At 49.4% G+C, this 24,133-nt stretch overlaps 10 protein-coding genes across 10 annotated transcripts; 5 read left to right on the forward strand and 5 right to left on the reverse strand.

Moving 5' to 3' along the window:
• Positions 1–22: 22 nt before the first annotated feature.
• On the forward strand, positions 23–6,234 carry VE01_03447 (uncharacterized protein). Its single transcript, XM_018272937.2, has 6 exons — positions 23–270; positions 326–453; positions 505–2,870; positions 2,923–3,167; positions 3,215–4,689; positions 4,742–6,234. Exons 1-6 carry the CDS (start codon positions 177–179, stop codon positions 6,053–6,055), a joined length of 5,622 nt encoding a protein of 1,873 aa, XP_018132482.1. The 5' UTR covers positions 23–176; the 3' UTR covers positions 6,056–6,234.
• On the reverse strand, positions 6,220–7,578 carry VE01_03448 (uncharacterized protein; the record flags this gene model as incomplete). The annotated part of the gene is made up of 3 exons (XM_018272938.2): positions 7,322–7,578; positions 7,189–7,272; positions 6,220–7,122 (listed from the first exon to the last, which is right to left on the reverse strand). Exons 1-3 carry the CDS (start codon positions 7,484–7,486, stop codon positions 6,220–6,222), a joined length of 1,152 nt encoding a protein of 383 aa, XP_018132483.1. The 5' UTR covers positions 7,487–7,578.
• A 457-nt stretch (positions 7,579–8,035) lies between these two features.
• Positions 8,036–9,127, forward strand: VE01_03449 (uncharacterized protein; the record flags this gene model as incomplete). Its single annotated transcript, XM_018272939.1, has 1 exon — positions 8,036–9,127. One exon carries the CDS (start codon positions 8,036–8,038, stop codon positions 9,125–9,127), a length of 1,092 nt encoding a protein of 363 aa, XP_018132484.1.
• Positions 9,128–9,341: 214 nt separating this feature from the next.
• On the forward strand, positions 9,342–9,857 carry VE01_03450 (uncharacterized protein; the record flags this gene model as incomplete). Its single annotated transcript, XM_018272940.1, has 1 exon — positions 9,342–9,857. One exon carries the CDS (start codon positions 9,342–9,344, stop codon positions 9,855–9,857), a length of 516 nt encoding a protein of 171 aa, XP_018132615.1.
• A 532-nt stretch (positions 9,858–10,389) lies between these two features.
• VE01_03451 (uncharacterized protein) lies at positions 10,390–12,886 on the forward strand (the record flags this gene model as incomplete). The annotated part of the gene is made up of 3 exons (XM_018272941.2): positions 10,390–10,560; positions 10,608–12,259; positions 12,332–12,886. 2 exons carry the CDS (start codon positions 10,390–10,392, stop codon positions 11,724–11,726), a joined length of 1,290 nt encoding a protein of 429 aa, XP_018132614.1. The 3' UTR covers positions 11,727–12,259; positions 12,332–12,886.
• Positions 12,887–13,263: 377 nt separating this feature from the next.
• CIP2 (carbohydrate-binding module 1) lies at positions 13,264–14,858 on the forward strand (the record flags this gene model as incomplete). The annotated part of the gene is made up of 2 exons (XM_018272942.2): positions 13,264–13,330; positions 13,381–14,858. 2 exons carry the CDS (start codon positions 13,264–13,266, stop codon positions 14,703–14,705), a joined length of 1,392 nt encoding a protein of 463 aa, XP_018132613.1. The 3' UTR covers positions 14,706–14,858.
• Positions 14,859–15,255: 397 nt separating this feature from the next.
• COX23 (Mitochondrial copper homeostasis protein) lies at positions 15,256–16,172 on the reverse strand. The gene is made up of 4 exons (XM_018272943.2): positions 16,005–16,172; positions 15,832–15,939; positions 15,717–15,744; positions 15,256–15,664 (listed from the first exon to the last, which is right to left on the reverse strand). Exons 1-4 carry the CDS (start codon positions 16,061–16,063, stop codon positions 15,581–15,583), a joined length of 279 nt encoding a protein of 92 aa, XP_018132612.1. The 5' UTR covers positions 16,064–16,172; the 3' UTR covers positions 15,256–15,580.
• Positions 16,173–16,493: 321 nt separating this feature from the next.
• On the reverse strand, positions 16,494–19,120 carry VE01_03454 (uncharacterized protein). Its single transcript, XM_018272944.2, has 4 exons — positions 19,020–19,120; positions 18,771–18,960; positions 18,444–18,708; positions 16,494–18,393 (listed from the first exon to the last, which is right to left on the reverse strand). The coding sequence occupies exons 3-4, from the start codon at positions 18,705–18,707 to the stop codon at positions 16,981–16,983; spliced, it is 1,677 nt and encodes a 558-aa protein (XP_018132611.1). The 5' UTR covers position 18,708; positions 18,771–18,960; positions 19,020–19,120; the 3' UTR covers positions 16,494–16,980.
• A 720-nt stretch (positions 19,121–19,840) lies between these two features.
• Positions 19,841–20,669, reverse strand: VE01_03455 (uncharacterized protein; the record flags this gene model as incomplete). The annotated part of the gene is made up of 2 exons (XM_018272945.1): positions 19,841–20,141; positions 20,209–20,669. 2 exons carry the CDS (start codon positions 20,667–20,669, stop codon positions 19,841–19,843), a joined length of 762 nt encoding a protein of 253 aa, XP_018132610.1.
• Positions 20,670–21,545: 876 nt separating this feature from the next.
• VE01_03456 (uncharacterized protein) lies at positions 21,546–23,975 on the reverse strand (the record flags this gene model as incomplete). Its single annotated transcript, XM_018272946.1, has 3 exons — positions 21,546–22,997; positions 23,046–23,893; positions 23,951–23,975. The coding sequence occupies 3 exons, from the start codon at positions 23,973–23,975 to the stop codon at positions 21,546–21,548; spliced, it is 2,325 nt and encodes a 774-aa protein (XP_018132609.1).
• Positions 23,976–24,133: the final 158 nt, after the last annotated feature.

Raw genomic sequence — 24,133 nt, forward strand, 5'->3', positions numbered from 1 at the left:
AGAGGCTCCAAATAGCGTTCCACAGGGGTAAGGTGGAACTTGCCGCGAGATCTGTATTCAGGCCACGACCACTTTGGCGCGCGTCGTTCAGGAAATATTCAGCTGCGCGAATCTCGAAGACTGTTTGCGCATAATTTGTAGTATGCCGGAAAGGCCTGAACGATATTCTTTTTGAAATGGCTCTTGACCCTGCCCCAGGGCGCCATCAGACGTCCTCACCAACGAATTCAGGCAGAGCATCGCCGATTTCTAGGAAATGGCGGGGTGAAGGTAACGTCTACAGTACAAGGGAGACATACGAGTCGGAGCTGACATGTTTCAATAGAAGAAGCCCTTAGTAAAGACAAAACCTTTCGGAGGTACGCTACCGGTGTCGACAGGTCGCTGGCATTATTCGACAGCCAGTTACAGGAATGGGCGGACTATATCTCGTTTTTGGGAAGGCTATTGAAGGTCTGGCTCTCACAATCTCCGAATTATGCATAAACTGATGATATGACATAGACTTTGCAAGCCCGTCCATCGAATATTACAGTTATTCCCTCCAAGGGAATTGTTGCTCGGAGACTAGCCCAATGTCTCAACCCAACGCTACCCTCGGGGGTGCACCAGAAGGCTATCGAAGTGTACAACTACATATTCTCAACAATTGGTACGGATTCATTATCGAGAGACTTGTCGCTATATCTGCCTGGGCTGTCGTCGACTTTGTCGTTTGCATCTCTGACGGTGCGGTCGCCGTTCCTCGACCTCCTCAAGACACACCTTGTACCGCTTGATCCGTTGTCGTTGCGCCCAGCACTCAAAGCTATAATATTGGCCCTTTTACCAGGCCTCGAAGAGGAGACAAGCGAAGATTTTGACCAGACACTAAAGCTGCTTAATGACTTTAAGAAAGCGGTGCGACCAAAGGGCAGCCAAGATGGCCACGAAAACACCGCCGGAGATGAATACTTTTGGCAATGCTTTTTCCTGGCATCGATTACTGGAGCGAATCGCAGGCTAGGTGCTCTGGCATACCTTGTCCGAAGCCTGCCAAAGCTTGATGCTAGATCACGAAGCGGTTCGGTTCCCAATCTTGATCAAGGACCCGGGAATGGGACAGAGATAATCACCACCCCTGAGCCCGGTCTCCTTCTGCGGTGCTTTGCAGCAGGTTTAAAAGACGACCAGCTTCTCATACAACGCGGGTATCTAGACCTTTTGGTTACCCATCTACCTTTGCACGCCACTGTCTTTCAAAGTCGAGTCAAAAGCGATGACTTAGAGCTCCTTATGGCAGCCGCATCTGGCGTAGTAGCTCGCCGAGATATGAGCTTAAATAGGCGCCTATGGAGCTGGCTCTTGGGGCCTGAGCCTGTCGCAGGCATAGAAGTGGAAAGCGGGCCGGGTCCGGCTTCTGGAAACGCCCGTGATCGTGCAATGTCTATAAGTGCGACAAGAACAAGCTATTTCGAAGAATTTGGCTTGCAACCTTTAACACAAGCCATCTTGAAGATGATTGCTCGGGATCAACTCGCACCCGCGGAAAGAGCCCGCCCTTTCAAAGTCTGTTTATCATTAATGGATCGATGGGAAATAGGAGGGCTCGTTGTACCAGAAGTATTTCTACCCGTGGTTGGTAGTGTAAGGAGATATCAATCACAAAGTACTTCGGCTGCAGATTTCAATGAAGTTCTACGAAGCGCCAGTGTCTTCTTCGACGGGGTGGAGAGCGGCCTAATATGGAGCGAAATCACAGGACTGATTGCAGGGGCTGTGGGCTCGAATAAAGCATCGAATGACGTGAAACTCGACAAGCTTGCTCTTGTGAGGTTTATTCTCACGAACTTTAATGTGAGGGAAGAGGAGATGCTTTTGGTCCATGCACCGATCACCGCCTTGGCTCTTCTGGCGATGCTGTATGAGACTGCATCAAAGGAGATCGATTCTGTTGAAGTGAAAACATTTGCAACAAATATTGTTCTGGACTTGATAGGTCTAATACCAGAAAGGGCTTTCGTCTCAGCCATATCCACCGAACAGTCGGAGTCTGAACGCCGCCAGCCTACTCTATCCATCGACAACAAATCCATTATGGACAAAGTACGCCACTTCTATGTCCATAATCAAGGCAACCTCGACGTTTCTCCGCCGCCATTTTCCGCCCAAGAGGTCTCTGAGCTGCTACTCCGCGAAGCCGTCAGACTAACTAGCCGGAGCTTGAGCGTTGCGACATCAAGTGCTGATGTCGCCGTCAAAGTTCGGCTCCTCGTGGCACTTATCACAACAGCTCCTGTCGCCAAGAGTTTAGATGTTAGTGAACTTCTTTCTGCAATCCATGAGAAGCTTTCGGCATCCACACCGCCCCCATTCTCTGTTTTTTCGTCTGTTGTTGTTATTGTTACGGCGTTATACCCACGCTACTTGAAGCTGGAGCAAATCTCCGATTTGGTTGACCCGCTAGTTCGCCTTGCATGGTCGTATCTCTCACCGTCCTGCCCAAAATACCACGTGGAAGCTGTGAGAAACCTTTGGCACCTTCAAACTTGCCTAGGAGATGCAAATCGCGAGATCGAGGCCTCCTTGTGTCGCTTGATTGTGGAATATGATGTTACTGGGACGTTTACAAGCAGAAATGCCGACCCTGGCCGCAGGTTCGCCGTGCTATGGACTCATACTCTCCACGACAACGCAGTCCATGTCGAACGTAGAGGATCAAAACCTTTGAAGAGTGACAGCAACTCGGTGGGACTAGCACCAAGTACCGGTGACTATGAAATAATGCTCTGCCGACCACTTTTCCTTTTACTTGATGCCCTTTCGGACGAGAGAACTCAGCTTTTTACGTCTGTTAGGATTTGGATTCAGAATCTTCCTGGAATTGAGAAGTAAGCAATAACGACTGTGTGGCCTGTTAACCTGCTAACGTTATTTCAATAGGATATTCCACTTATTTGTCTCAAAGTTTTCTGGATTCAAATTCCTACAGCCGGTAGAAATCCAAAGCAACGCTGGCACTGAAAAGTCTACAATGCAATATACCACAGATGATGATATTGACAACTGCCTCTATTACCTGCGGACTTTCCTGAATATCTTGCGTTGGTCCACAATAAGCACGTGGGGAACTCTTGCCAACAGCAAAGTTTCGATTCCAAAGACTGACGAAGCTACTGATTCAATTGGTAATTCTATCCCAAAAGAATCTCTAGTATTTTTTAACGCGTTATAGGGCACCACGAAGATGATATTCCGCTTCAAGAATTTTTTCTGGAAGTGTGTTTACGAGCAATAAATGGCACGCATAACCCGGCAGAGCCTCAGCTTGATGCATCTATTAGCCAGCTGCACCAGGCAGCATTGGCAGTTCTACATCAGATTCTTGCGAATCCATTCTCCTCAAATTTTACCGATCTCAACCTAGAAGTTGATCTGATTAGCAAATTACAACGGTCGCTGGCAGATCCGGATCCTTTCTTGCAGGCTTCGCTTTTGGATGTTGTCTTGGCCTCATTAAAACTCAAGAAAGAATCACCAATCAGCCCGCCTATGTCGCCAAAGCTTGAGCACCGCCCACTATCACCAGAGTCAAATCGCGGTGCTGTTCAATCAGAAGCAGTTGCTCATACCGAAATGTTGTCCGAGCGCCGACCCCCCCCGCCAAGTGCATTGCTTGAGTGTTTGCAAGCAGCATTCGTATCGCCAAATAGCCGTCCCGTTTTAGACAATTGGATTGTCTTTCTTTCTGAATGCATAAATCTATACTCAGACACAATATTCCAGGTGCTCATCCCCCTGGTCGAAACATTTTGCAGCCAAATCTCCCAGACATTTGAGTCTCTTCGCAAAACATTCCAAGGCTACGATGGCAGCATAAAAGCCAACTCGGCGCCGGAAGCTACCCTGATATCATTTCTCAACGGACTAGAACTAGTCCTTGCTCGCGGTCATGAGCGGCTGCTCAAAGACGAAGCTCGAGCTCCGACGGCGAAAAGTCCAGACCAGCCTCAAGGTTTCTTTGGCAATATGGTTTCGGGAGTTTTCGCAACAGAAACGCACCACTCAAGAACCCAGACTGCCAACAGTAGGCTTACTGTTCTTCTGTCGTTTCAAGATGCTGTCAGAATCTGTTTCAAGATTTGGTCCTGGGGTGGACGGGGCAGAGACGATTTCAGTCCAGATGCCGACTCCATGGCATCTTTCGGGTACACCTCTCTGCGGATGCGAAATCGCGCAAGAAGATTGCTGGAGCACCTTTTCCATGCCGAGCCGTTGGAGTGCCTAGAGACTGTCATCGAAATTTGGCAGAAGGCCTCAACCGCGAGTAACACGCAGTACACTGCGGCTTTCCACCTGCTCCACGTCCTTGATGGTAGTAGACCCAAACATACCATACCGGCAATATTCGATGCTATATACAGCCGTACCAATCCGGGCGTCTTAGATGTATCCCGAAAGTCCACATTGACGTCCACTTTACTTGACACGGAACTTGTCGTGTTCTTGGTTGATTATACCAGATCTGTGGAAGATGACGCTATGGACGAGATCTGGACGGATTGCATGACATTTTTGAAGGATATTCTTGCGAATCCATTCCCACATCGTCAAATTCTACCTGAACTTCTTGAGTTTACCTCTGTCCTTGGGGAGAAGGTGGATAATACCAACTTTGGGGAGCAGCGGAAAATGCGGAAGGACCTCGCAGTGAGTAGCACTGGCCTCTCCATCAACCATGCACATACTAATATTTATACAGGACCTATTCTTAAGACTTTTAACTGCAACCTTTACGACCAACCCAATAGGATATTCTATGAGTACGTCGCAGCAACCGCCCGCTGAAAAGCATTCCGAGGTCTCTTCTTCATCAAAATTAAAGCGCAGAGCCGAAGACGTCGTTGAGATCCTTGCCACCATTATTCCAAATCTACCCAAGATTTTGGTTGAGCCCGAAAGAGTCTTGGTTGCGGCCAATACGATATCGACTAGTGTTATTGGGCCGACAATTCGGTCCAAAGCATACCCTGAAAACGTTTCAGTAAGCCTATTAACTTTGCTGTACCAACTCTCACGACTGGCAAACACCCAAAAAGTATGGAAGAAAGATTTAGGAGACGCATTCAACGACCCTCGATTCTTTGCGAATCCGCCAAGTCTGTACGAGAGCCACTGGATGGCCCTTATCCGCCAATGGGCAATCACTGACAAAGAGCGCATGCCTGAACTCCTTTCTCGCATTACTCCGCCCACAACAGCCGGTATTGTGTTTGGGGTCGGTGCTACCAGTGCCCGCCTTGAAGCTGATCGAAAGACACAACTCAATCTTCGCCGCATTGCCACGCTTATTCTATCTGTCCCCGATGATACATTCGTATCGGTCCTCGCTGATATCAACGACAAAATTGTGGAGCTCCTCACTGCCACCACCACTTCGTCGCCCTCTTCAACTACTCGAGCAGAGATATACATACTTCTGCGCGTTCTAGTCCTGAAGACCAGCCCAATTCATCTCGCATTTATGTGGCCAACAGTCAACGCCGAGCTAGAAGCTGCAATATCATCGGTGGTCGCGCCCGACCACAGTGGGCCGGCAGACACCTGGAACAATTTCAGTATCCTACAAGCATGTAAACTGCTCGACTTACTGCTGTGTATTGCCCCAGACGATTTCCAATTGCACGAGTGGCTGTTCATCACAGATACCATTGACGCCGTCTATCGACCTAGCTCGTCAGGCTATCAGCCAGCGGCATTGATTGACCAGCTAGCTGAGGAACTCGGCTCAGCTACGCTTTCCGGTGCATTTGAAGGCACAAGCGTGGCTCCTGAGGACACAAAAGATAAATCTATGCGACGACCCCTTATTGGTCCTGGCCGGGTGGAGACACGAGGCGTTAACCTAGAGAGGAGGGATGAGTTAGTTGCGAAAGTGCTGAGGCCATTTTTCAGTCAACTCAGTATCTGGGCGTTTGAGACGGTGTACGAGATGGGAAGTATAGAGTGGGAGGAGTGTAGGAGGCAAGTATTGGATGATTTGTTTGATGAAAGCGCGGTTGTAAAGGCGTTGTAAGGAAACCCCATGCCAGGAGAGCTTATTGGGACTTATATTACGTGTAAATAGATATTCAAGATACAGTTCAACAGCAAGTACTGTCACAAGCCCCAGCAACGAAATAATGCCCATTTGAACGTAATGGGTATCGATTTGCACTAAATAGCTCCCCAATATGATATCTAATTAGCAACCGGTTTATCTTCCTCTTCCTCTTTCTCGGTTTCCTTCGTCTCCCCAGCCTTCGACTCCCCAGCCTTCGACTCCCCAGCCTTCGACTCCCCAGCCTTCGGGGGCCCTCCTAGAGGGGGTCCTCCCTTAGGCGGGCCTGGCGTGGCCTTCGGAGGACCTCCACTCTTAGGCGGCGGGGGTGGCGGCGTGTTGGTAGGTTTCGCACTCGGCACGTAGTCTAACTCTCTGCTCTTTTGCTCGCCTTCCATAAAATAATCGTCCAGCTCTCCTCCTTTCGCTTGTACTGTTTTATCATGTCCGCGCCCGTGTTTCCTATGCGCCTTGTCTGACGAAGCTGGAGGCGGCGGAGCTGCTCCAGGCAACTGTGCGGGGATGAGGAACTCGGAAGGAGCGGTTGTGATAGGTGGGGCACCGGTGGCAGAGAGCGCAGCCGCCCTTGACTCCTCGTTCGAGAATCGTGCCGGCTCGCCATCGAAAAGCGTCGATCCCGGCTCGGCAACGGGCTCACTGAGCGGCGCGGGTATGCGGTGCAGCGCACCATATCCAAGTACACAGCCTAACGCACCCTCTCCGCCCCAGTCGCGGCTCGGTTGGATGGTGACTTCGCGCGTGACATCGTATTCGTTGTTGTACACGTACAGCCTGAGGGGCCGGCCGATGTGGTCTTCTACCAGCTCACCGAGGCCGGCTTCGCCGTGCAGGATTCCCTCAGGGGTGCCGAGGATATAGTCGCTGTAGGGGAGGAGGCCGGCGAGGTCGGCGGGGGAGTTGGCGGGGACGTCGAGGATGTGCCAGATTGTTGCGACGGTGGAGAGGGGCGCGTGTTGGAGGGATATGCCTAGGGTGGGGTTGTCCGAGGGGATGGGAACGTGCAAGGTGCGTGTTCGTTGGCCCTGGTAAGTAATAACGCGTTAGTTGAGATTATGGGAGCTATGGATGAGGGAGGAGGGAGGTGTTACCTTTGCGCTCCAGAGTCCAAGAGTGACGGTGCCTCCAGCGCAGTTGCGGACTTCTTGGGCGAAGAGACTGGGATCTGAGTCCTCCTAATTCTTTATTAGAGATTGTCTGCTGAACTATTGAGTGAAACCATACAATCATGCGCCCATTGATCCCAACTACAAAATCAAACCAAGGCTCAATTGGAAGGTCGGCATTCTTATTTCGTAGGACTTGGAAGCCAAATGCATTGTAGGTGGACGTCTGGGCTGGCGCGTCGGAATCGAGCCTTGATATGAAGCGGTTTAGGGCGTTAAACATCTTGATTCCAGCCGCATGCAATTGTATTATATAGAGATGTTGGGATTCAGCAATCTTTTGTCAGTGACTTTCAAGACGGAGACTTGTAGCTGGTGATGTTTATGGTTAATGGAGCTCTGGCCTCACTTGCAACAAGGTACGTACTGTATCATGTTTCGTCATTGGCTAAATTTACATCTTCAAGGCTTGGCACGCAGCCTTGTGCCCACCACGCTAAATACCTCAGCCCTGTCAACTTGTCAAGAGGATAATTTTTATATTTTACAAAGAAGCTGGGCAAGCAAATCGTGGAACTGCTTGGCAACAAACTGTGATGTATTTCACCGCTACGCTCTAATCTACTTACTTCAGCTACTACTCGCATCCACTTCTTTGACTTTTGCAGAGTCCCTCAAAATCGAAGTGCGGGGCTGCCACCGCCACAACTAGACTTGGCTTCACACGAACCGACCCGTCGACATAACTGTGCGACAAATATTGGCAAGGGTTATTAAGACAGTGAGCTCCAAGAAATACTTTCTTACTACGGCCAGAGCCTCATTGGGTCTAATGGCGTCCAACCCGCAGACGTTTCAATCGTTCGGCCGTCCGCTGGCGAACTCCTCCAACTTTTTTTCACAGAGGGACAACGAACATCAACTCTACGGTCTATTCTCTGATCTGAACCTCAACGGAGAACATCGCAAACAACCACTTTTTACACCGGCCCCAGTTGCTGTTGTTTCTTCTGAGGACATTGAACTGAACGACGCACGATCTACCGAGAGAAAGCTCACAACAAAGCAACTTCGCAAGCAACGCGAAGCGGAACAGGCTGCGAAAACTCCGAAAAAACCCAAAACCTTAGCATCTAAAGCCAAGAAGCAAAACAGAATCAAAATCAGATTTGAGAGACGAAAGAGCCAAAAGGATAGACTGGACGCAATCAACCGCGACCCGAAACTGGTAGAGAAAAGGATACAAGCCTTGAAGGAGCTCCACGCATGTGCTCAAGATTTACACAACGCCACTGAAAACAAGGTCGCCCTTAAGCAGGCACTGCAAAATCTCACCGAAGCATTAGCTTCACATACGGAGAAAACATCCGCGGAGTTATACGCCGAGCTCTGCCAGACCAATAATCAGAAGAGTGCTGAAGTATTAATCGGAAATACAAACGATACACAAAGTTCGGAGGAATCTTTCAGGAACTTTGTCGATAATTTGGAGAAGCCAGTTCTACCATCAGAGCCCGTTTCGACTTCGCGGGGCAAGAAAACTGCCAGGGTAAAGGAGTTGCCTGTCAACATCGCCCAGCCAACATTTAAGCTTCTCGCTCCATCGAGGGAGCAGAAGATCAGAAACGCCCACAACTGGAAAAGAGCCAAACCACTTATTATCGACCTCACAAAAGCGATCGAAAGAAGTGATATTAGCATCGCCAAGTCATACGCTGCAGCACGTGTTCCAATTAAGAACCTGGCTGACGGCTTAGAAAGAGATTTTGCCGACGTTATATCAGAAGTCATTCCGTCATTTACCAGAGACAGAATTGCGTATTTTGAACGACCCTTCATTACCCTGAAGGAGACCAACCAAATATCACCCTCTAATACTCCCATTGCAACCAATGGCGGACTCGACCAATCAATGTCAGCCTGAGATGGATGATCTACAACAGAGCTACGTTGATGAATTTGGGCTTACAGATGAGTGCCATCACTATGAAAGTTTAGCAGAAGTGCCTTGGGACCTTCAGAAATATTGGCAGCAACGATACAGTATATTCTCATTATACGATGAGGGGGTATACATGACAGACGACTCATGGTTTGGGATAACTCCGGAGCCAGTTGCCGTCCAGGTAGCTTCAGACATGGCAGCCTCGATAGATCCTTCAAAAACTACAATAGTCGACATCTTTGCTGGCGCAGGGGGGAATTCTATTGCCTTCGCTCGGTCAGGACGCTGGGAAAAGGTCATTTCAATAGAGAAGGATCCTTCTGTGATTGCTTGCGCCAAAAATAACGCGGCAATCTACGGTGTTGCGGACAAGATTACTTGGATCAATGATGATTGCTTTGATTTTGTTTCCAAGGATGGGAATATTGATTTCAATACATCCACCATCTTCGCCAGCCCACCTTGGGGCGGCCCAGGCTATCGGGGCGACGAGATCTTCAATCTCGATACCATGCAGCCGTACTCCGCCAAGCAGATCCACGAGATGTGCAAGTCGACGGAGTGTGCCTTATTCTTGCCGAGGACATCCGATTTGCGACAGATTGCGAAACTTGCACCGGAAGGAGACAAGGTCGAGGTCGTCCAGTATTGCATGGAGGGTGCCAGCAAGGCTTTAGTTGCATATATACCAGCCACTCAGAGCAGCTAAATTAATGAAAATGAACATGAAGTCAAAAATATGCACATATCAACCCCTCATGACAAGATAATTGCTTCAGGGGAAACTTCCAGTAACGCTTAATTCTGGGGTAAGGGCGGGGAAGTGGGGTAAACGGTGCTGCTAAAGTGCCGGGTGGAGTTAGCCGATGTCACCGACACAGCCAACTTTAATATAACTCCTCACTTGTAGTCTCCACACTGAGAACAACAGCCTGAATACGCAGCATGATCATCAATAGTTGTTCCTGTTCCGAACCCCTCAGTCCATATTGCGTTACATGCGGCTGCTAATAGGACACAATATAGCTACTTTTTCCTTTTATCCGAAGCCGTTGTTGGTTTAGTTAGCAGCGAAATGATAATCGTATGGCGAAATTAGCAGACGCCAGTGCTGACGCCTGTGCCATGCCATGGCCCATATAAGATGAAGCCTAGGCGCAATTGATCATGAAGGTGACCGTTAGCTATACTTCAGGGCACAGAAGAGATTCAAGAAGTTTTACGTAGTTTGAAAGCTCAAGATGCGTTCGGCTTTGGCATACGTAGCGCTTGCGGCAACCTTCGTCCAGCAAGCTGTGACTGCGCCGACGGTTGGCCTTCCAGCACACGGAAGCAAAAATGTCCACTGGGTAGATACCTGGGCTACTATGCCACAACTTACAGAAGTTGGCAATCTTCCTCCTGCTCCATACGTATGTGTCTCGATATATAGCAGTCGTGCCTTCTAACCCCTTTTTAGACCCAACCTGACTCTGTTTTCGTTGACTCGACCGTTCGCGCGACATTCCAAGTGTCAATCCCAGGGAAAACCGTCCGTCTCAGGTTCACGAATGTATTTGGCGCCACGGACTTGCCAATCGATGCTGTGACCATTGCTCTCCCTAATGGCCCAGCGGGCACCCGCGCGATTCATACCCAGACACTTCAGAAGGTCACATTCAGTGGCAAGACCTCGATCATAATTCCCAATGGTGCTCAAGTGGTCTCAGACCCAATTCACTTTGAGGTCAAGGCCAGGCAAGACGTTGCTGTCACCTATTACACGGCAGCCGGCCAAGCCGGCAACAGCATCACCTCCCACCCAGGGAGTCGTGTCACGAGTTGGTACTCGCGTGGTAACCACGTCACCGCTGCCAACTTGACGGATGCTTCCGTTGCAAGCTCCGAGCATTGGTACTTCGTAAGTGCCCTGGAAGTCGACGACTCCCTCGGCAGCACCTTCGCCATCGTCGGCGACAGCATCACCGATGGCCGCGGCAGCACCACCAACGGCAACAACCGCTGGGCCGATCAGCTCTCCCTTCGTCTCCTAAAAGACCGACGCACAGCGCATATCGGTATTGCCAACGAGGCAGCTGGCGGCAACCGCGTGCTTCACGACGGCCTTGGACCTAACGCGCTTGGTCGTATCGACCGCGACGTGCTGGCGCAACCAAACGTCAAGTATGCTATGATTTATGAGGGCATCAATGATATCGGGACAGGCAATTCCACGACCTCCGTCGCTGAGCAGCTCGAGACGTCAGACCGACTGATCTGGGCATACCAGCAGATGGCGGAGCGAATCCACGCGGCAGGGATCAAGGTATTCATCGCCACTATCACGCCGTTCAACCACCCAGCCGACCAGTTCCAGCCTGTGTGGGACGCGGAGAGAGAGAAGACGAGGCAGCGCGTGAACAAGTGGATCCGCGAGAATAAGGTGTTCGATGCGGTGCTGGACTTCGATAAGGTTGTCCGAGACCCAGAGCATCCGAATGTAATGCAGGTGCGGTATAACTTTGATGACTTCCTACATCTCGGTGTTGAGGGTTATCGCGCGTTGGCAGACTCTATCCCTCTCTCTATATTCTCGTAGGGTTGAGGTTTAAAGGCGATAGTAAAGTTGTATTTCTTATATAGAGTGCACAGTCTCTCCAGCATGGTGGGATCAATATACTACAATAATATTTTGTGTGTGTGTGTGTCAAGCATATGTACCGATGAACTATGGACGAATGCCATTGCATGTCTCAAGCTCCATGCTTCAAGAAGCTTCTTGACGTCTTGTGAGAAAGGGCCCTTCTTTTCCCCGCAAACTCTGAGTTTTGCAAGGGCCTTCTCGGAAAGCCTAAATTTCACAAGGTACGAATGAAGCATAACAAGTCCGGCGAAAAGTTATATGATGCAACATAGCCACAGCACAGCGTATTCGCATAAAAATGCGTACCCCGCATTTTCTATACGAGTACGCTGTGGGTTAACACTAACATCGAATTCGATTGTCATATAAATTGCTCTGCCATATAAAGAAGGTGCTTTTATAGTACTGTGCTTCTCAACATATTACCCATGTCCGGACGCCCGTGACATGGCACTTGTTAAAGTTGCTACCCGGCTCTATCCCAAAAAGTAAGTGCTGGACTTGGCAGGAAGGCGATATTAGATTTGTTATGTAAAATAACTTATTCGAGAACAACTTAGTTCCGGAGAATAAAACTTCCATCGAGTTACGCTCGTTCTAGGCACTTGTGTAGCTCAAACAGGGTTTCCCATGGCGTCGACTCGGGTTATATCCCGGTTTGGCTAAACGGGACAAAACCAACAATATATATCCATGCAGGGAAGACGACACGGACTTAGGCTATTATGGACCCGACTTAAGCCTTTCTAATGCCATGCGGGGGTAAACCTTGTATTGATGCTGTCAGATTCGGCAATGCCAATGAGAACTTTAACAACACGGAGAGCCGGTAAGGGGCAGCAAGTCGACCAGAGCCAAGGTTGTCAGCAGAAAACAGCCTGTTCATTTACAGGTTGACATTCAGACTGACGGCCAAGACCGTTTGCCGCTGGACCGTAAACAAGGTCATGTTGAACGAGCATCATTCTCTGCTTCCAATTGAAAAAATTGACGTTGGGTTAATTGTATAGACTGTCATGAATAGGACCTACCAGTGCTAAACATCTTGCTCAACAAGCCTCAGCTAAAGTAAAACGATGATGTGTTAGCCTTCAACACCCCAGAAGCTCCTGCCCAAAGACATCCGGTATATGCCACCGATCCCTGGCAATATGGGCTCCTCCTCATCCGCTTCGAGCACACCTCATATACTATATCGCGTGGCATTGCCTGGATTTAGCCAGTGTTCTTGTCGATCCCTTGACGATTAAACCATAGCTTTATGAGGAAGCCCCTCTGCCAATGGCAATTCAAAGAATCCAAAGTGCCCAGGCCCTTTTATTTGGCTCTTTGAATCGCATCAGGTGGGACATCGAGGCTAATATCAGCGGTCCAACGGGGCTTGGCGAATCATTTGTTATATAAAAGAGTCGAAGTCGACCACAAAACTACCAGCTCTTGTTCAGACAGTACATCTCATTGATTCGTTCACTGCCGTCTTCAATAGATCAAGATGCGCGTGCTTCCAGCTCTTTTGCTTGCGGGCCCGGCCGTCGCACAACAGGCTGTATGGGGACAATGTTAGTACTCTTCTACCTTCATTGGGATGAACTTAGCTAATGAGAGTAAGGTGGCGGAACGGGATGGACAGGTCCAACAACTTGCGTCTCGGGAACGACATGCACCTTCTCGAATGCCTGGTACTCTCAATGTCTTCCGGGTGGCAATGGCAACCCCGTTACTACTCCACCGGCAACCACTCCGCCCGCGACTACGCCACCTGCTAGTACCAACCCACCAGCGACTCTACCCCCAAGTGAGACTACAACAGCGACTGGCGGAACCCCGTCCACTTGCCCCACGATCCCCGGCAGCATCAACCCCCCATCCGTTGCCACGCTTAACGATCCGTTCACGCCCTTAAGCGGCTCCCGAATCACCACCAAGGCCCAGTGGACGTGCCGCCAGGATGAAATTAAGCAACTCTTCCAGAAGTACGAGCTTGGTACTCTGCCACCAAAGCCATCTTCGGTGACCGGCTCCTTCTCCGGCTCGACCTTGACCATCAATGTCAGCGAGGGAGGAAAGTCGATTTCTTTCACTGCCTCGATTACCTACCCATCCTCGGGAACTGCCCCATACCCCGCCATCATTGCCATTGGTGGTCTCAGCATCCCAACTCCAGCGGGCGTCGCCGTCATCAACTTCGGCAACGATGACATTGCCGCACAGAACAGCGGTAGCAGCCGTGGACAAGGAAAGTTCTACACCATTTATGGTGCAGGCCACAGTGCCGGAGCTACCACGGCATGGGCATGGGGTGTCAGCCGTCTTATCGACGTTCTCGAGACTCAAGCGACTGCAGCACGCATTAACGTCAAGAAGCTTGGTGTTTCCGGATGCTCCCGCAACGGCAAGGGTGCCTTCATCGTCGGTGCTTTGGAGCCCCGCATTGCCCTAACCATCCCGCAAGAGTCAGGCTCCGGTGGTGCCGCTTGCTGGAGAATCTCCGACTCTGTCTTCGCGGCTGGTGGCAACATCCAGACCGCCCACGAGATTGTCGGCGAGAATGTGTGGTTCTCCCCCAACTTCAACGCCTATGTCAACACCATCCCAACTATGCCATTTGACCACCACATGCTGGCAGGTCTAGTCGCTCCTCGCGGTCTGTTCGTCATTGAGAACAACATTGACTGGCTTGGTCCTATGGCCACAACTGGTTGCATGAAGACTGGCCAGATGATCTACAAAGCTCTCGGTGTTCCGGACAACATGGGTTTCTCTGAGACCACTCCGCACAGCCACTGCTCGTTCCCATCTTCTCAACAAGCGGACCTTACTGCATTTGTCCAGAAGTTCTTGTTTGACCAGAACACCAACACTGCTGTCTCGAAGTCCGACCAGACCTTTGATCAGGCCAAGTGGGTTACGTGGAGTGTTCCAACTCTGACCTAAGTGCGATGATGTACTTCAAGTTGCTTTCTATCTGTTAGCAGTCGAAAAGGTCAATATTTTTCCAAAGCAGGGGCGTGTAGCGCCAGCCTCCAATCCGAAGGTGTTGTATTGTTGGCAGTGAATATTTTAGCTTCTTGAACAATTTTTATCATGCTTTGCCATAATTCCGAAAGATCAGGTGCCATGATGCCGTGCATAGAATGTGAGCTCTGTGAATTGAGGGGACGTTGGTGAGTTATATCTTATAAACAGCACAACTGTGACGGAAAATTGGTCTCCGATGCCCCCCAGCCGCGTCGGACTTATACCTCATTGGCCAGGACCCAACTTGTGCCAAACCTCGGTGGAATTTCTCCGTGGCTTTCCAATGAACTGTCTACTTTCGTTGTTCCTAATCCCGACCTGACTAGTCAATGGTAGGTCTAATAACGAGTTTCATGTTGTCCGCAAGTTTCTCCTGGTTCCACGCCGCCTCGCACTGTGCACAAGTCAGCCACCTTTGTCGGTTACTCCCAGGCCACTTGTTTCCTCCTCAAGTTGAAAGGTAGAACTCGTATTTGATGATTTGAAATAAAAGTAGTAATGGCCCATTCAGTGATAAACTTATAATGTACAAATAGATGTGCTGTGTTTGGTACGTCCGGGCTCTAACGACAAGCCTACCACTCTTAGATAGAGCCTTCAAATGGCAGACATAGTACTAACATAGACTCGTTTCAAACAGTCCTATGCCTTTAAAATACAGGATGATTCTCGTGGTGCGAATGCTCACTCGTTTGAACAGCCGTTTTTGTGATCTAACCACGAACACCTCTCAACTGCTCCTCCGCCGTTCCTCCTATCGTACAAATTTCCTACACGTAATAATAACCTGCCTATTTTGAAGGCTCTTCAGGCTTGTCATTTGAGCCAAACCAAGGTTTGGCATTCTTCCTCTTTGCGTCTTTCCGATCCGCAAGCTACAAACATCAGCGGTCAACACACTTGGTCAATGGAAAATGGGCTCCCTACCCATTGCTTTTTGCAATCTCGATAAGCCCTATACATCAATTAGTAAAAGTCCCACTTCACTATTTCACTCCGCCGCAACCACGTGCGAGCATAGCCGAATGCGCCTCCGACTTACTGGAAGTAATCCGAGCACATCTCTCTTTGCCCGCCATTCCGGTGCAAACACTTCAAACTCCTCGTAGCCAAATCCTGACACGGATCAAAGTACTCGCTATACGCCTTCCTACACCATCAAGTCAGTCTCCCGCCTATTTACTCCAGAGGTGGTGGTAGGTAGTCCCAATTTACCCTTCGAATTTCCTCTCCGTCTTCTCGTCCCATGGTTGCTCCGGGGGATCAATGGCCATAGCTTAAAACAGAGCGACTTATTCGCTCTCTCCCTGTTGCTTGGGTATAAAACAGTGATGATACTGCAAAGGAAATGGTGGGTTTGGGATATATGTCCAGGTGTTGATGTCTTGAAGCACGTGCCGGGAAGGCGGTTTGGGTGCAGGTCGTGACAGGAAAAGATCTTATCTAATCTAATCTAATCAGCCCCAGAAACTATACCACCGCCATTCTCACAAAATCATGCAGGTCTATTTTGGCAATCAATGACTGTTAAATTAGTGAATCATGTTGTTACTATATATTAAAGGCAAGACTGTTTTCCTGGGTCAAAATTTGTTCAATTTCATGTTTTTTCGTATAAACTCAAGTAAAATAATACGTGGCAAAATCACGAAATTACTCCTCTTTTAAAAAGATTATCACACAAATATTCAAATTCCAGTCAGGGCCAAAAGTTAGGTCAATTGCATTGCATAAAAGAAAGTCTGGTTGCGTCCTGTCTAATGATACAATCTCCGTTATCCATTCTCCCACTGTCGCCCATCAATTTCGTAGATCTTATAATTTGTCTCCAAACCCTTGCTAACTACTCAACCACCATAAATAACTCCCCTTGTAGGAACTTCCATGAATAAAAATCCAAGCTGATTGCCACGATGGTCCCGCTCAGAGTAGAATAAGCTCTGTTGAACCTAGGAAGGAGCAGTATGCAACTATGTAACTATGTCGTTTGAACCATTTTCATGTAGCTTCCAGAATCTGCTCCTGAATAGTTTCCGAGTTCCATGGCAAGCACTTGCAGTCCCATCAAAACAGCCACATCCGTCGAAATACTCCTAACGCCTTGCCGAGACCAGCTACCAGATTGTCATTGCGAATTCTTGGCGTCCTAAGCCGAGAAATGTACTGATCGCTCCCTCAGACTTGGCAGACTTCAATATACTTTTGCACCTAGAGCCTGTTGCGCTAGGATATCGAGGGCCGAAGGGTTTCCATATTCTTCCCCGGCAGCCTCCTCGATCATCTCATCGGCCCAATTGAACCCAGTCCCACTTCCATGGTATTCAAAAGTTGGGACAAGATCCGAGAAATCTCTGCCAGCCTCGGGATCTGCCTTGGTTTGTTGAGCAGCGAGAGAGGCATCTTCCCTATGAATCTGTATCAATGCCGCAGCTGCCATGTATTGTTGGGCGTCAACTCTGGTACTGGATGCATCCTGCGCATTTTCTTTACCAACGGAGTTGAAAAGTTGTGTATTGTTTGCGAAATGAGAAATATTTGACGCAGCCATCATGCTCTGCTTCTGGGCTTCAGGCAAGGCCCTCGGAAGACGAAGCTTTGGAGGTAGGCCGTATTTGGCAATAAGAGCCGCCTTATCATCAGTGGAATCGCTGCCTTCGCTTCCAAATGAAGATGCCGGCGTAAGAGTTGCGGGAGAATCGTCCGGTGTGGCACCGAATGTCACGGGGAAAGGAACGGAGCATGGATCAGCCCCAAAGCTGACGGCTACATCGCTGCCTCTGTAGTGTGCGCTCATCAATCTGTATACTTTGTCTGCCGCAGTGATGGACGAAAACTCCACGAAGAAGTATTCCTGGGCGTCGCGCTGGACTTCAAGCAATTCTTTCACTTGGCTGTATCCGGGCTGAACTATCATATCAAAAACATCCCCTGTAGAGAATGCTGATGGAAGACCTCTGATTGATAGACAGCGCGTCCAGCCCTGTCTGATTTGCTTTAGCATGGTGGGGCTGATTGGCCATGTTGGATAAGAAGTGATGTGCACTGGCTTGAGAGATTCCATGGCTAAATTGGATTTCAACAGACTGGCTCCGGATTCTTCAACGAAAATGATAAACGCAGTCAATCCTCCCGTGATTGCAACTGTGTTACAAAGAGTCGCCGAGTAAATCGGTCCCGTGTTGATGTTGTCAAGAATGCTCTTCAGCGTAGTTCCGATCGGAACGCCGATGTGGACAGCTCTGTGTCCCTGGGACAGTTCATCTGGTGGGTTGTATGCAATCCCCCAAACGAAATATTCCGAGAGTCTGCCGCGAGGATTGAGAATGGCATTTTGATGATCAATAGCATTTAATCGCTCCTCTCGTGTTTCCCAAATGGTTTTGTTGGCATTGTAGTCGGGAACGCATGAATTGTGACGTTGTCCATTTCTGGGTTGCCGGGGGAGAGTCTCTCGGGGGGTCTTATTGAGGTGATAGCTGACGCCGGTGACCACACCTTTGCCAATAAAGTGGTCTGGCTCATTGACGCGCTCAATGCGAGGAGTAGGCGCGGGCTTGTCCTTGATCTCTTCCATGTACTTTTCATATTCCAAGCGGGCATTTTCCTGTCAACTTTTAGTAAGTATTCATAGCTTGGCTCTCAGTAAATCCATACCACTGCGACAGGGTCCAACTCAGGCGTGGGATATGCCTGAACGGGAAACTGATCGTCGGATGGCTCGTGCTTGGCAGTTGTGATTTCACTTTCTCCCGCTAGCAGCTCATCATCCAATGACTCAAACATCGCTGGAATATGTGTGAATTCAGCCACGGAGCCTACAGGGTCGGCGTCTTGAACGGTAGCATCATGCTCATGTTGTTCTGAGTCTGCCGCTGGCGCAGGCAGGGCATCCTCAGAGCATTCCTGGGAAGACGGCATTCTTGGGGTGAAGTCAGCCTCAGTATGGCAATGTTATCCGCATGACAGGTGCTTTTCACTCACTTGGTGGTAGTCGTAGGGAGTTGAGAAGGTATGGAGTGACCAGACCGTCCAAATATCGTCGACTGGATAGGAATGAATGTCAAATAGATTTTTTGAACTCTTCAGAAGTTCACATTGAAAAGATAAGAGTAAAGCAAAGCCCCCAAGTTGAGTAGAGCTCATTATATAGCTGCCTTGACCACAATCGGTCCTGTCGGTGAGAAGATGGCTATCAGTGACAGGAATTCCAGCAGGGACGGAGTTTCCAACCTCCGGATTGCACTTGCCTCACCACCAGTGCGGCCACTTGCTCAAATATCCTTCTCGAAAGTGCGAGATTTGCAAGAATGGATGAAGGAATCGGTTCTCTTTGATGGGCAGTAGGCCCTTTGGCCAAAGAGAGGGCGATGAGCACCATGGTGAGCTTGTGTGGTGGTATATCTGAGGTGAAGAAATATAATGTTAGTTGATGGCTTCAATTTCGGTCCAGGTTCACATACTAAATGAGGAAGAGAGGTTGTGAAACGAAATTACTTTGCTAGCATTGCGCCTGTGTTGAAAAGAAAACAGAAACATAGACTCAACTTCGCTTTATCGTCTCGGTTTTGGTATGGAAATCGTGGGAACCATTGTACATATTGGGAATATTCAATCAGGTGTGCAATCACCAGTTGAAGCACAAGGGAACGGGGACTAGAAGCATCAAAACCAACTGAGTCCCCCAAGAAAAATGACAAAAGTATTAACTTAATTTTGAATAACGAACCATTATAGCACCATACAATATAAACCTAGCTCCCCTATACTATCCTTAGTACGATTTTAACATGAGGTATGTTCCTGACAGGAACTCGTTAATACAACTCCCCCACAAGTATTCCACATCAATCCACTCTGTCCAATGGGTTATTTCCCCAAAGTTTGCATCAATACAGCCAATATATGCACCCTGGCTCCAGCCCAAAACGCCTGCCACTGTCCCAAGTGCTCCCTTCGCCCATCACACTCCCTTGCTCTGTGCTTCGGTTACAAGTGTGCCCGGCAACTCCATTCAATCTAACCCATACAAGACCCATAGATGATCCCACACCTCACGTCCTCTCACTTACAAACCACTTCTTCTTCTCCTTCTTCACCTGTGCCGCTGTCATCGGCGTCGTCATCATTGCGGCTTCCTTTCCTGCCGAGCCGTCTCCAAAGCCGCCGCCGCCATAGGGACCGGTAGGGCCCGAATGGCCCGTAACCCAAGGTGCAGTCGGCGGCCTCATCTCATAGTTCAGTTCACGCTTGCGTAGGTACCTGCGGCGGAAGAACGCTGCTGCGATCCAGCCACCGACAATAGCGACAACGATGATGACAATCATGATGACATATTGATAGTGAGCCTCCATCCTAGTTCAAATTAGTGTATGTTCTCAGAGGTATTGCCGGTGAATACGTATGAGACAGGGCTACTCACCAAGTCTTCTTCTTGGGGGCCGTGACTGTGCTGCCATCAGTTCCAGTCGAACCTCCCGTGCTTCCAGTATCTGTCGATCCCGTGTCTGTGCTTCCAGCGCCGTTACTCCCAGTCGTCGTAGTTGGTGTCGTGCCACCCGATGCGCATAGCCCGTTGTACCATGTCTGAATAGCCGTCAGATCGGCTGCGACGGGGCACACAGCAGCGCACGTGTTGGCAGTGCCAGACAGTCCCACCGAGGTCGTACGGGCATCTTTGCAGAAGCAGCTTGTGTCTGGCGCGGGGGTCGCTGGGGGGATACAAGAGTATGCCACGTCAAAGAGCTTGCCGCAGCTTTGGGCGCATAGTGGAAGCGAGCCGAATGGTACGATATCGACGTTGGTCCCTGGCTTCACGGGGGTGGCTTGGAGGGTAGCGAGGGGAAGGGCGAGGAGGAACAACGTCCGTAAAAGATTCGACATCGTGATATGATTGCTGAATGAAATATATACGCAGAGCGCAGGTGAGGTATTATGATTTGCGACGCCGCTGGTGATTATTATTTCCGTTCTCCGATCGATCTGGCTGTTGGACTCGATCCGGCGGTCAAAGTACTTCGTTCGCAGCCGACGTTTCCGGTATCGATAACGACGGGGACGGTCCGGCCGTTAGGCGCTGGCGTAGTCGCTGCCCTTCGAAGACGATTTCGCGATCGATGGTTGGGTCGCGATTGCCTTTTGGGTCTGGATGTGTAGAGTTGCCTTCCGTCGTGATCGTCAGGTTCAATCTCTGGGGAGCTGAGCGATCAGATTCGCTTCGCAATTTAACCTCTCAGGTGACGTTTTCGAACGATTTCGTCGATCAGCGATCAGCGGGGCAGTGAGGTGTCAAGATATAGTAATAAGAAGAATGAAGATATTAACAAACGAGCGACAACAAGAGAGTGTGTAGTGGTTGAAGAAGAGTAAGAAGATGAAAGTGTTGATTATCCGCAGTTGGTATGGTAGGCTTACTCTCGGCTCTCTCGTATGGCCAGAATGACATAAGACACAAGGGACGCTATAACACCAATTTGCGCGCATTTGTTCCGGAAGGAAGACGAGGGCCAAGATTGTTTGGCTGAGATGAAGAGAAATTATGCGAGTTGGTCCGTGCATGGTACATGGTGTCCACTTCTTCCACCTCGATGAAAAGGGGGTACGAGTTGCAGAACTGTCAACTGTCAGGGCCCACGGCCCACACGCCACGTGAAAAGCGGCACACTTCATCATTTCCCAGTATAGGAAAGCATAATATCTATCACGTACAGCACGCCGTGCGTCGATCTAGAATAGTCTATCCGTAATGAATCTCCAAGGTTACCGCGTGAAAACGCTCCCAATCCAATAGTCTTTATGCGGTCCTCTCACGTGATACCCCACGCTCCATTTAGCTACCTCAACTCCTTGGAAGGCAAATTCATACTCTGGGTCATAGGTATCGTCAATGCAAAGGTGATGGGATGTTGCCTTCCATCTCCTGTCCCTTGCCGGTACCAATTCCTTGGGATTTTGCCCCTGTTCACCACCCGTGGGATGAGGACATATCATCTGCAGCTCATGGAACAAATAGTCGACCGTCTTGTTGTCCGTTTTCACAAACCACACACTTAACTTGTCCTCAGCCTCCGCGTACCTGTAGACATACCTCCTCGTCGCTCTAAACTGCAGCCCAGTATCTGTCTTGAAGTCTCCGTCCTCGACATACAGGAACTCTGCTGCGAAACCCTCGGCTGTAGGGCGCCTGGGATAGAATCTCGCGGTTCCAACTAAAGAGCCAGAAGGGTATGTCGAAATATTACTTTTGATGGTGCGGTTAAGAACCCAGTTTCCCTGTAGGGAGCGGAAGATTGCCCTGGCCACGAATTTTCCACCTCGGCTTCCGTCAATCTCTTGTTGTATGAGTCGTAAGGCTTCTTTGGATTCTGTAGCTTCTTCACCCTCGCCTAAGCCCTGCAAGCTGGTTGCATATAGCGCCGGTGAGACAGGTGTACAGTAGCTATCGGCAGCTTCAACCGGCCCATGGCCCTGCATTTCTCGGAGAGACTCCATAATGTGAGTATAATCACCCATTGGAAACTGCGTAAGTCTTTCCGGGGTCTCTTTGTAACAGCGTCGCAGTGCAGGAATGATAGAGCCTGCATCTTTGAGAGCCGAACTCAGAGCCGGAGGCGGCCGGGAGTCAGGTTGCCAGAGGGTGCGCAGAAGAGATGCTTGCTGCTCTGCAACGCCCCAGTATGGGCCTCGGTAAAAGCCAACAAAGCCTAGAGAAGGTACGGAGGGGTGTATTGTGCTGTGTAGTGACAGGGCGAGCGGTAAGTCTGGAGTCGAAGGGTCATATCCAAGAGTGGAAAGAATGGATTTAGGAAGGAAGGATAGAGAGGATGCGCTGTCGAAGCCTGTGGCAAAGATAATCGCAGAGATGTTATCGAATGTCTCAGTTGACGAGGGTGTTTCAACAATGACAGATGTATTGTCGTCGGCAAGGGATTTCACTCGCCCCCGTGTTGTTTTGATCGCGCCGGACTGAGCGAACGAAGAGTAAGTATCGCTGATTCCTAGCCAAGGAGCATCTGTCTCCTTATCCGTGGGTAAGGAGGCAAAGGCAGTTGCTTCACCACCGTTAAATAGTTTGAAGGCAGCATGTGACTTCTGCGCTGCCTCTGGGCTTACGATCCCAGATCTACTTTTCAGGCGTTCTTCGGGAGACCGATTGCTCAAGTTAAACATAACCATATCGAGGGGTAAAAACTCTGGCGCCGGATTCATAACCTGGTACAATTAGCATATACACTTGAGAAGGTCCGAAACAGCGCTTACCTTGCTATCATTCTTCTCATTATCAACCTGCGTCTTCAGAGGCAAAAATAACGGCACTGTCCAAAATGGCTTGCTCGTTACATGATGAAGAGTGTACTGCTCTATAGACTCGATGTCTGATTTCTCAGGAGAATGAATCTCAGATGAAATCTGAGCAGCAATTGTCGCTGATGTTTCAGCGCCAGACATTGACCCGCCCACAACCAGAATCTTCCCGGGGCCCCCTTTATTATCTTTCAACAATTCCTTGAGGTCTGAAAACTCCGAACTGTGAATTATCGGAATAGGCACACCCTCTCTTTGGGTAAAAGCTTCGGGGATTATTGGCTTGCCAAAGAAGCCCGAAGATATTATGACATGGTCAAAAAGGTGCTCTTCGGTCTCACCAACATTGACACTTAAGATGGCTGAAGTGTCTTCGGGTTCTAGGGAGCTTGGTCCCTTAACATCAGTGCGCAGCTTTTGCACCCGTATCCTCCATTTTATTGGTGTAGAGGCATCATCCTCCACCATACTAGCCTCTTCAACGCGGCAGCTTGTCTTGATATCAACCGATGGATTGTTCAAGTACTTGTCAACATATTGTTGAAGGTATTGCCCTACATCGCTGGCCTTGGGAAACAGAGGGCTTGGGTGAGAGGGTTCATTCTCCGGCCATGTTTTGTCACTGAAGCAGACGGTATACTTGCTCAGATTTGTTGACATGGACGGATTGATTAAGCCTTTGTCAGTGGAATTGCTGGGCCAAAGGCCCCCAATTCTCGACAGTTGCTCAAAGACTGTAACTTTGAAAGCTCCCTTGGAATACATAAATGCCCTGGCAGCTGCTATCCCGCCTGGACCCGCGCCTACGGAGGATTAGTGTCCACTTCATCTACGGATGATCGGTTGCAGGCCATACTTACCAATAATGCATACTGTTTTTGCCATTCTTATTCACCTCTCAGCTGACTTTCACCGGCGCGCGCCAGACGTTTGCTACCACGTAGACACACTGCTTAGGTATATTCTGTAAGCTTCTTGGAATAAGTATGCCTGCAGGTAAATGTAAAATAATGCTCTCAGTTTATATATGTTCCGGCCCAACC

The sequence above is a fragment of the Pseudogymnoascus verrucosus genome (assembly GCF_001662655.1).
Source record: "Pseudogymnoascus verrucosus strain UAMH 10579 unplaced genomic scaffold scaffold_10, whole genome shotgun sequence".
Classification (NCBI taxonomy): domain Eukaryota; kingdom Fungi; phylum Ascomycota; class Leotiomycetes; order Thelebolales; family Thelebolaceae; genus Pseudogymnoascus; species Pseudogymnoascus verrucosus.

Bases quoted from the DNA above. Each gene is read 5' to 3' on its own strand.
- COX23 (XM_018272943.2), bottom strand. From the start codon at position 16,063: ATGGCCATTGATCCCCCGGAGCAACCATGGGACGAGAAGACGGAGAGG. The intron at 15,940-16,004 runs GTAAATTGGGAC...TTGATGGTGTAG, and splicing joins ACGGAGAGGAAATTCGAAGG to GAAGGCGTATAGCGAGTACT. The intron at 15,665-15,716 runs GTAGGGAGCCCA...TGATGTTTGTAG, and splicing joins GAGATTGCAAAAAGCAATGG to CTTGCGGATCGGAAAGACGC.
- VE01_03447 (XM_018272937.2), top strand. From the start codon at position 177: ATGGCTCTTGACCCTGCCCCAGGGCGCCATCAGACGTCCTCACCAACG. The intron at 454-504 runs GTCTGGCTCTCA...GATATGACATAG, and splicing joins TTTTGGGAAGGCTATTGAAG to ACTTTGCAAGCCCGTCCATC. The intron at 3,168-3,214 runs GTAATTCTATCC...AACGCGTTATAG, and splicing joins CGAAGCTACTGATTCAATTG to GGCACCACGAAGATGATATT.
- VE01_03454 (XM_018272944.2), bottom strand. From the start codon at position 18,707: ATGCCGTCTTCCCAGGAATGCTCTGAGGATGCCCTGCCTGCGCCAGCG. The intron at 18,394-18,443 runs GTATGGATTTAC...AAAAGTTGACAG, and splicing joins AGTTGGACCCTGTCGCAGTG to GAAAATGCCCGCTTGGAATA.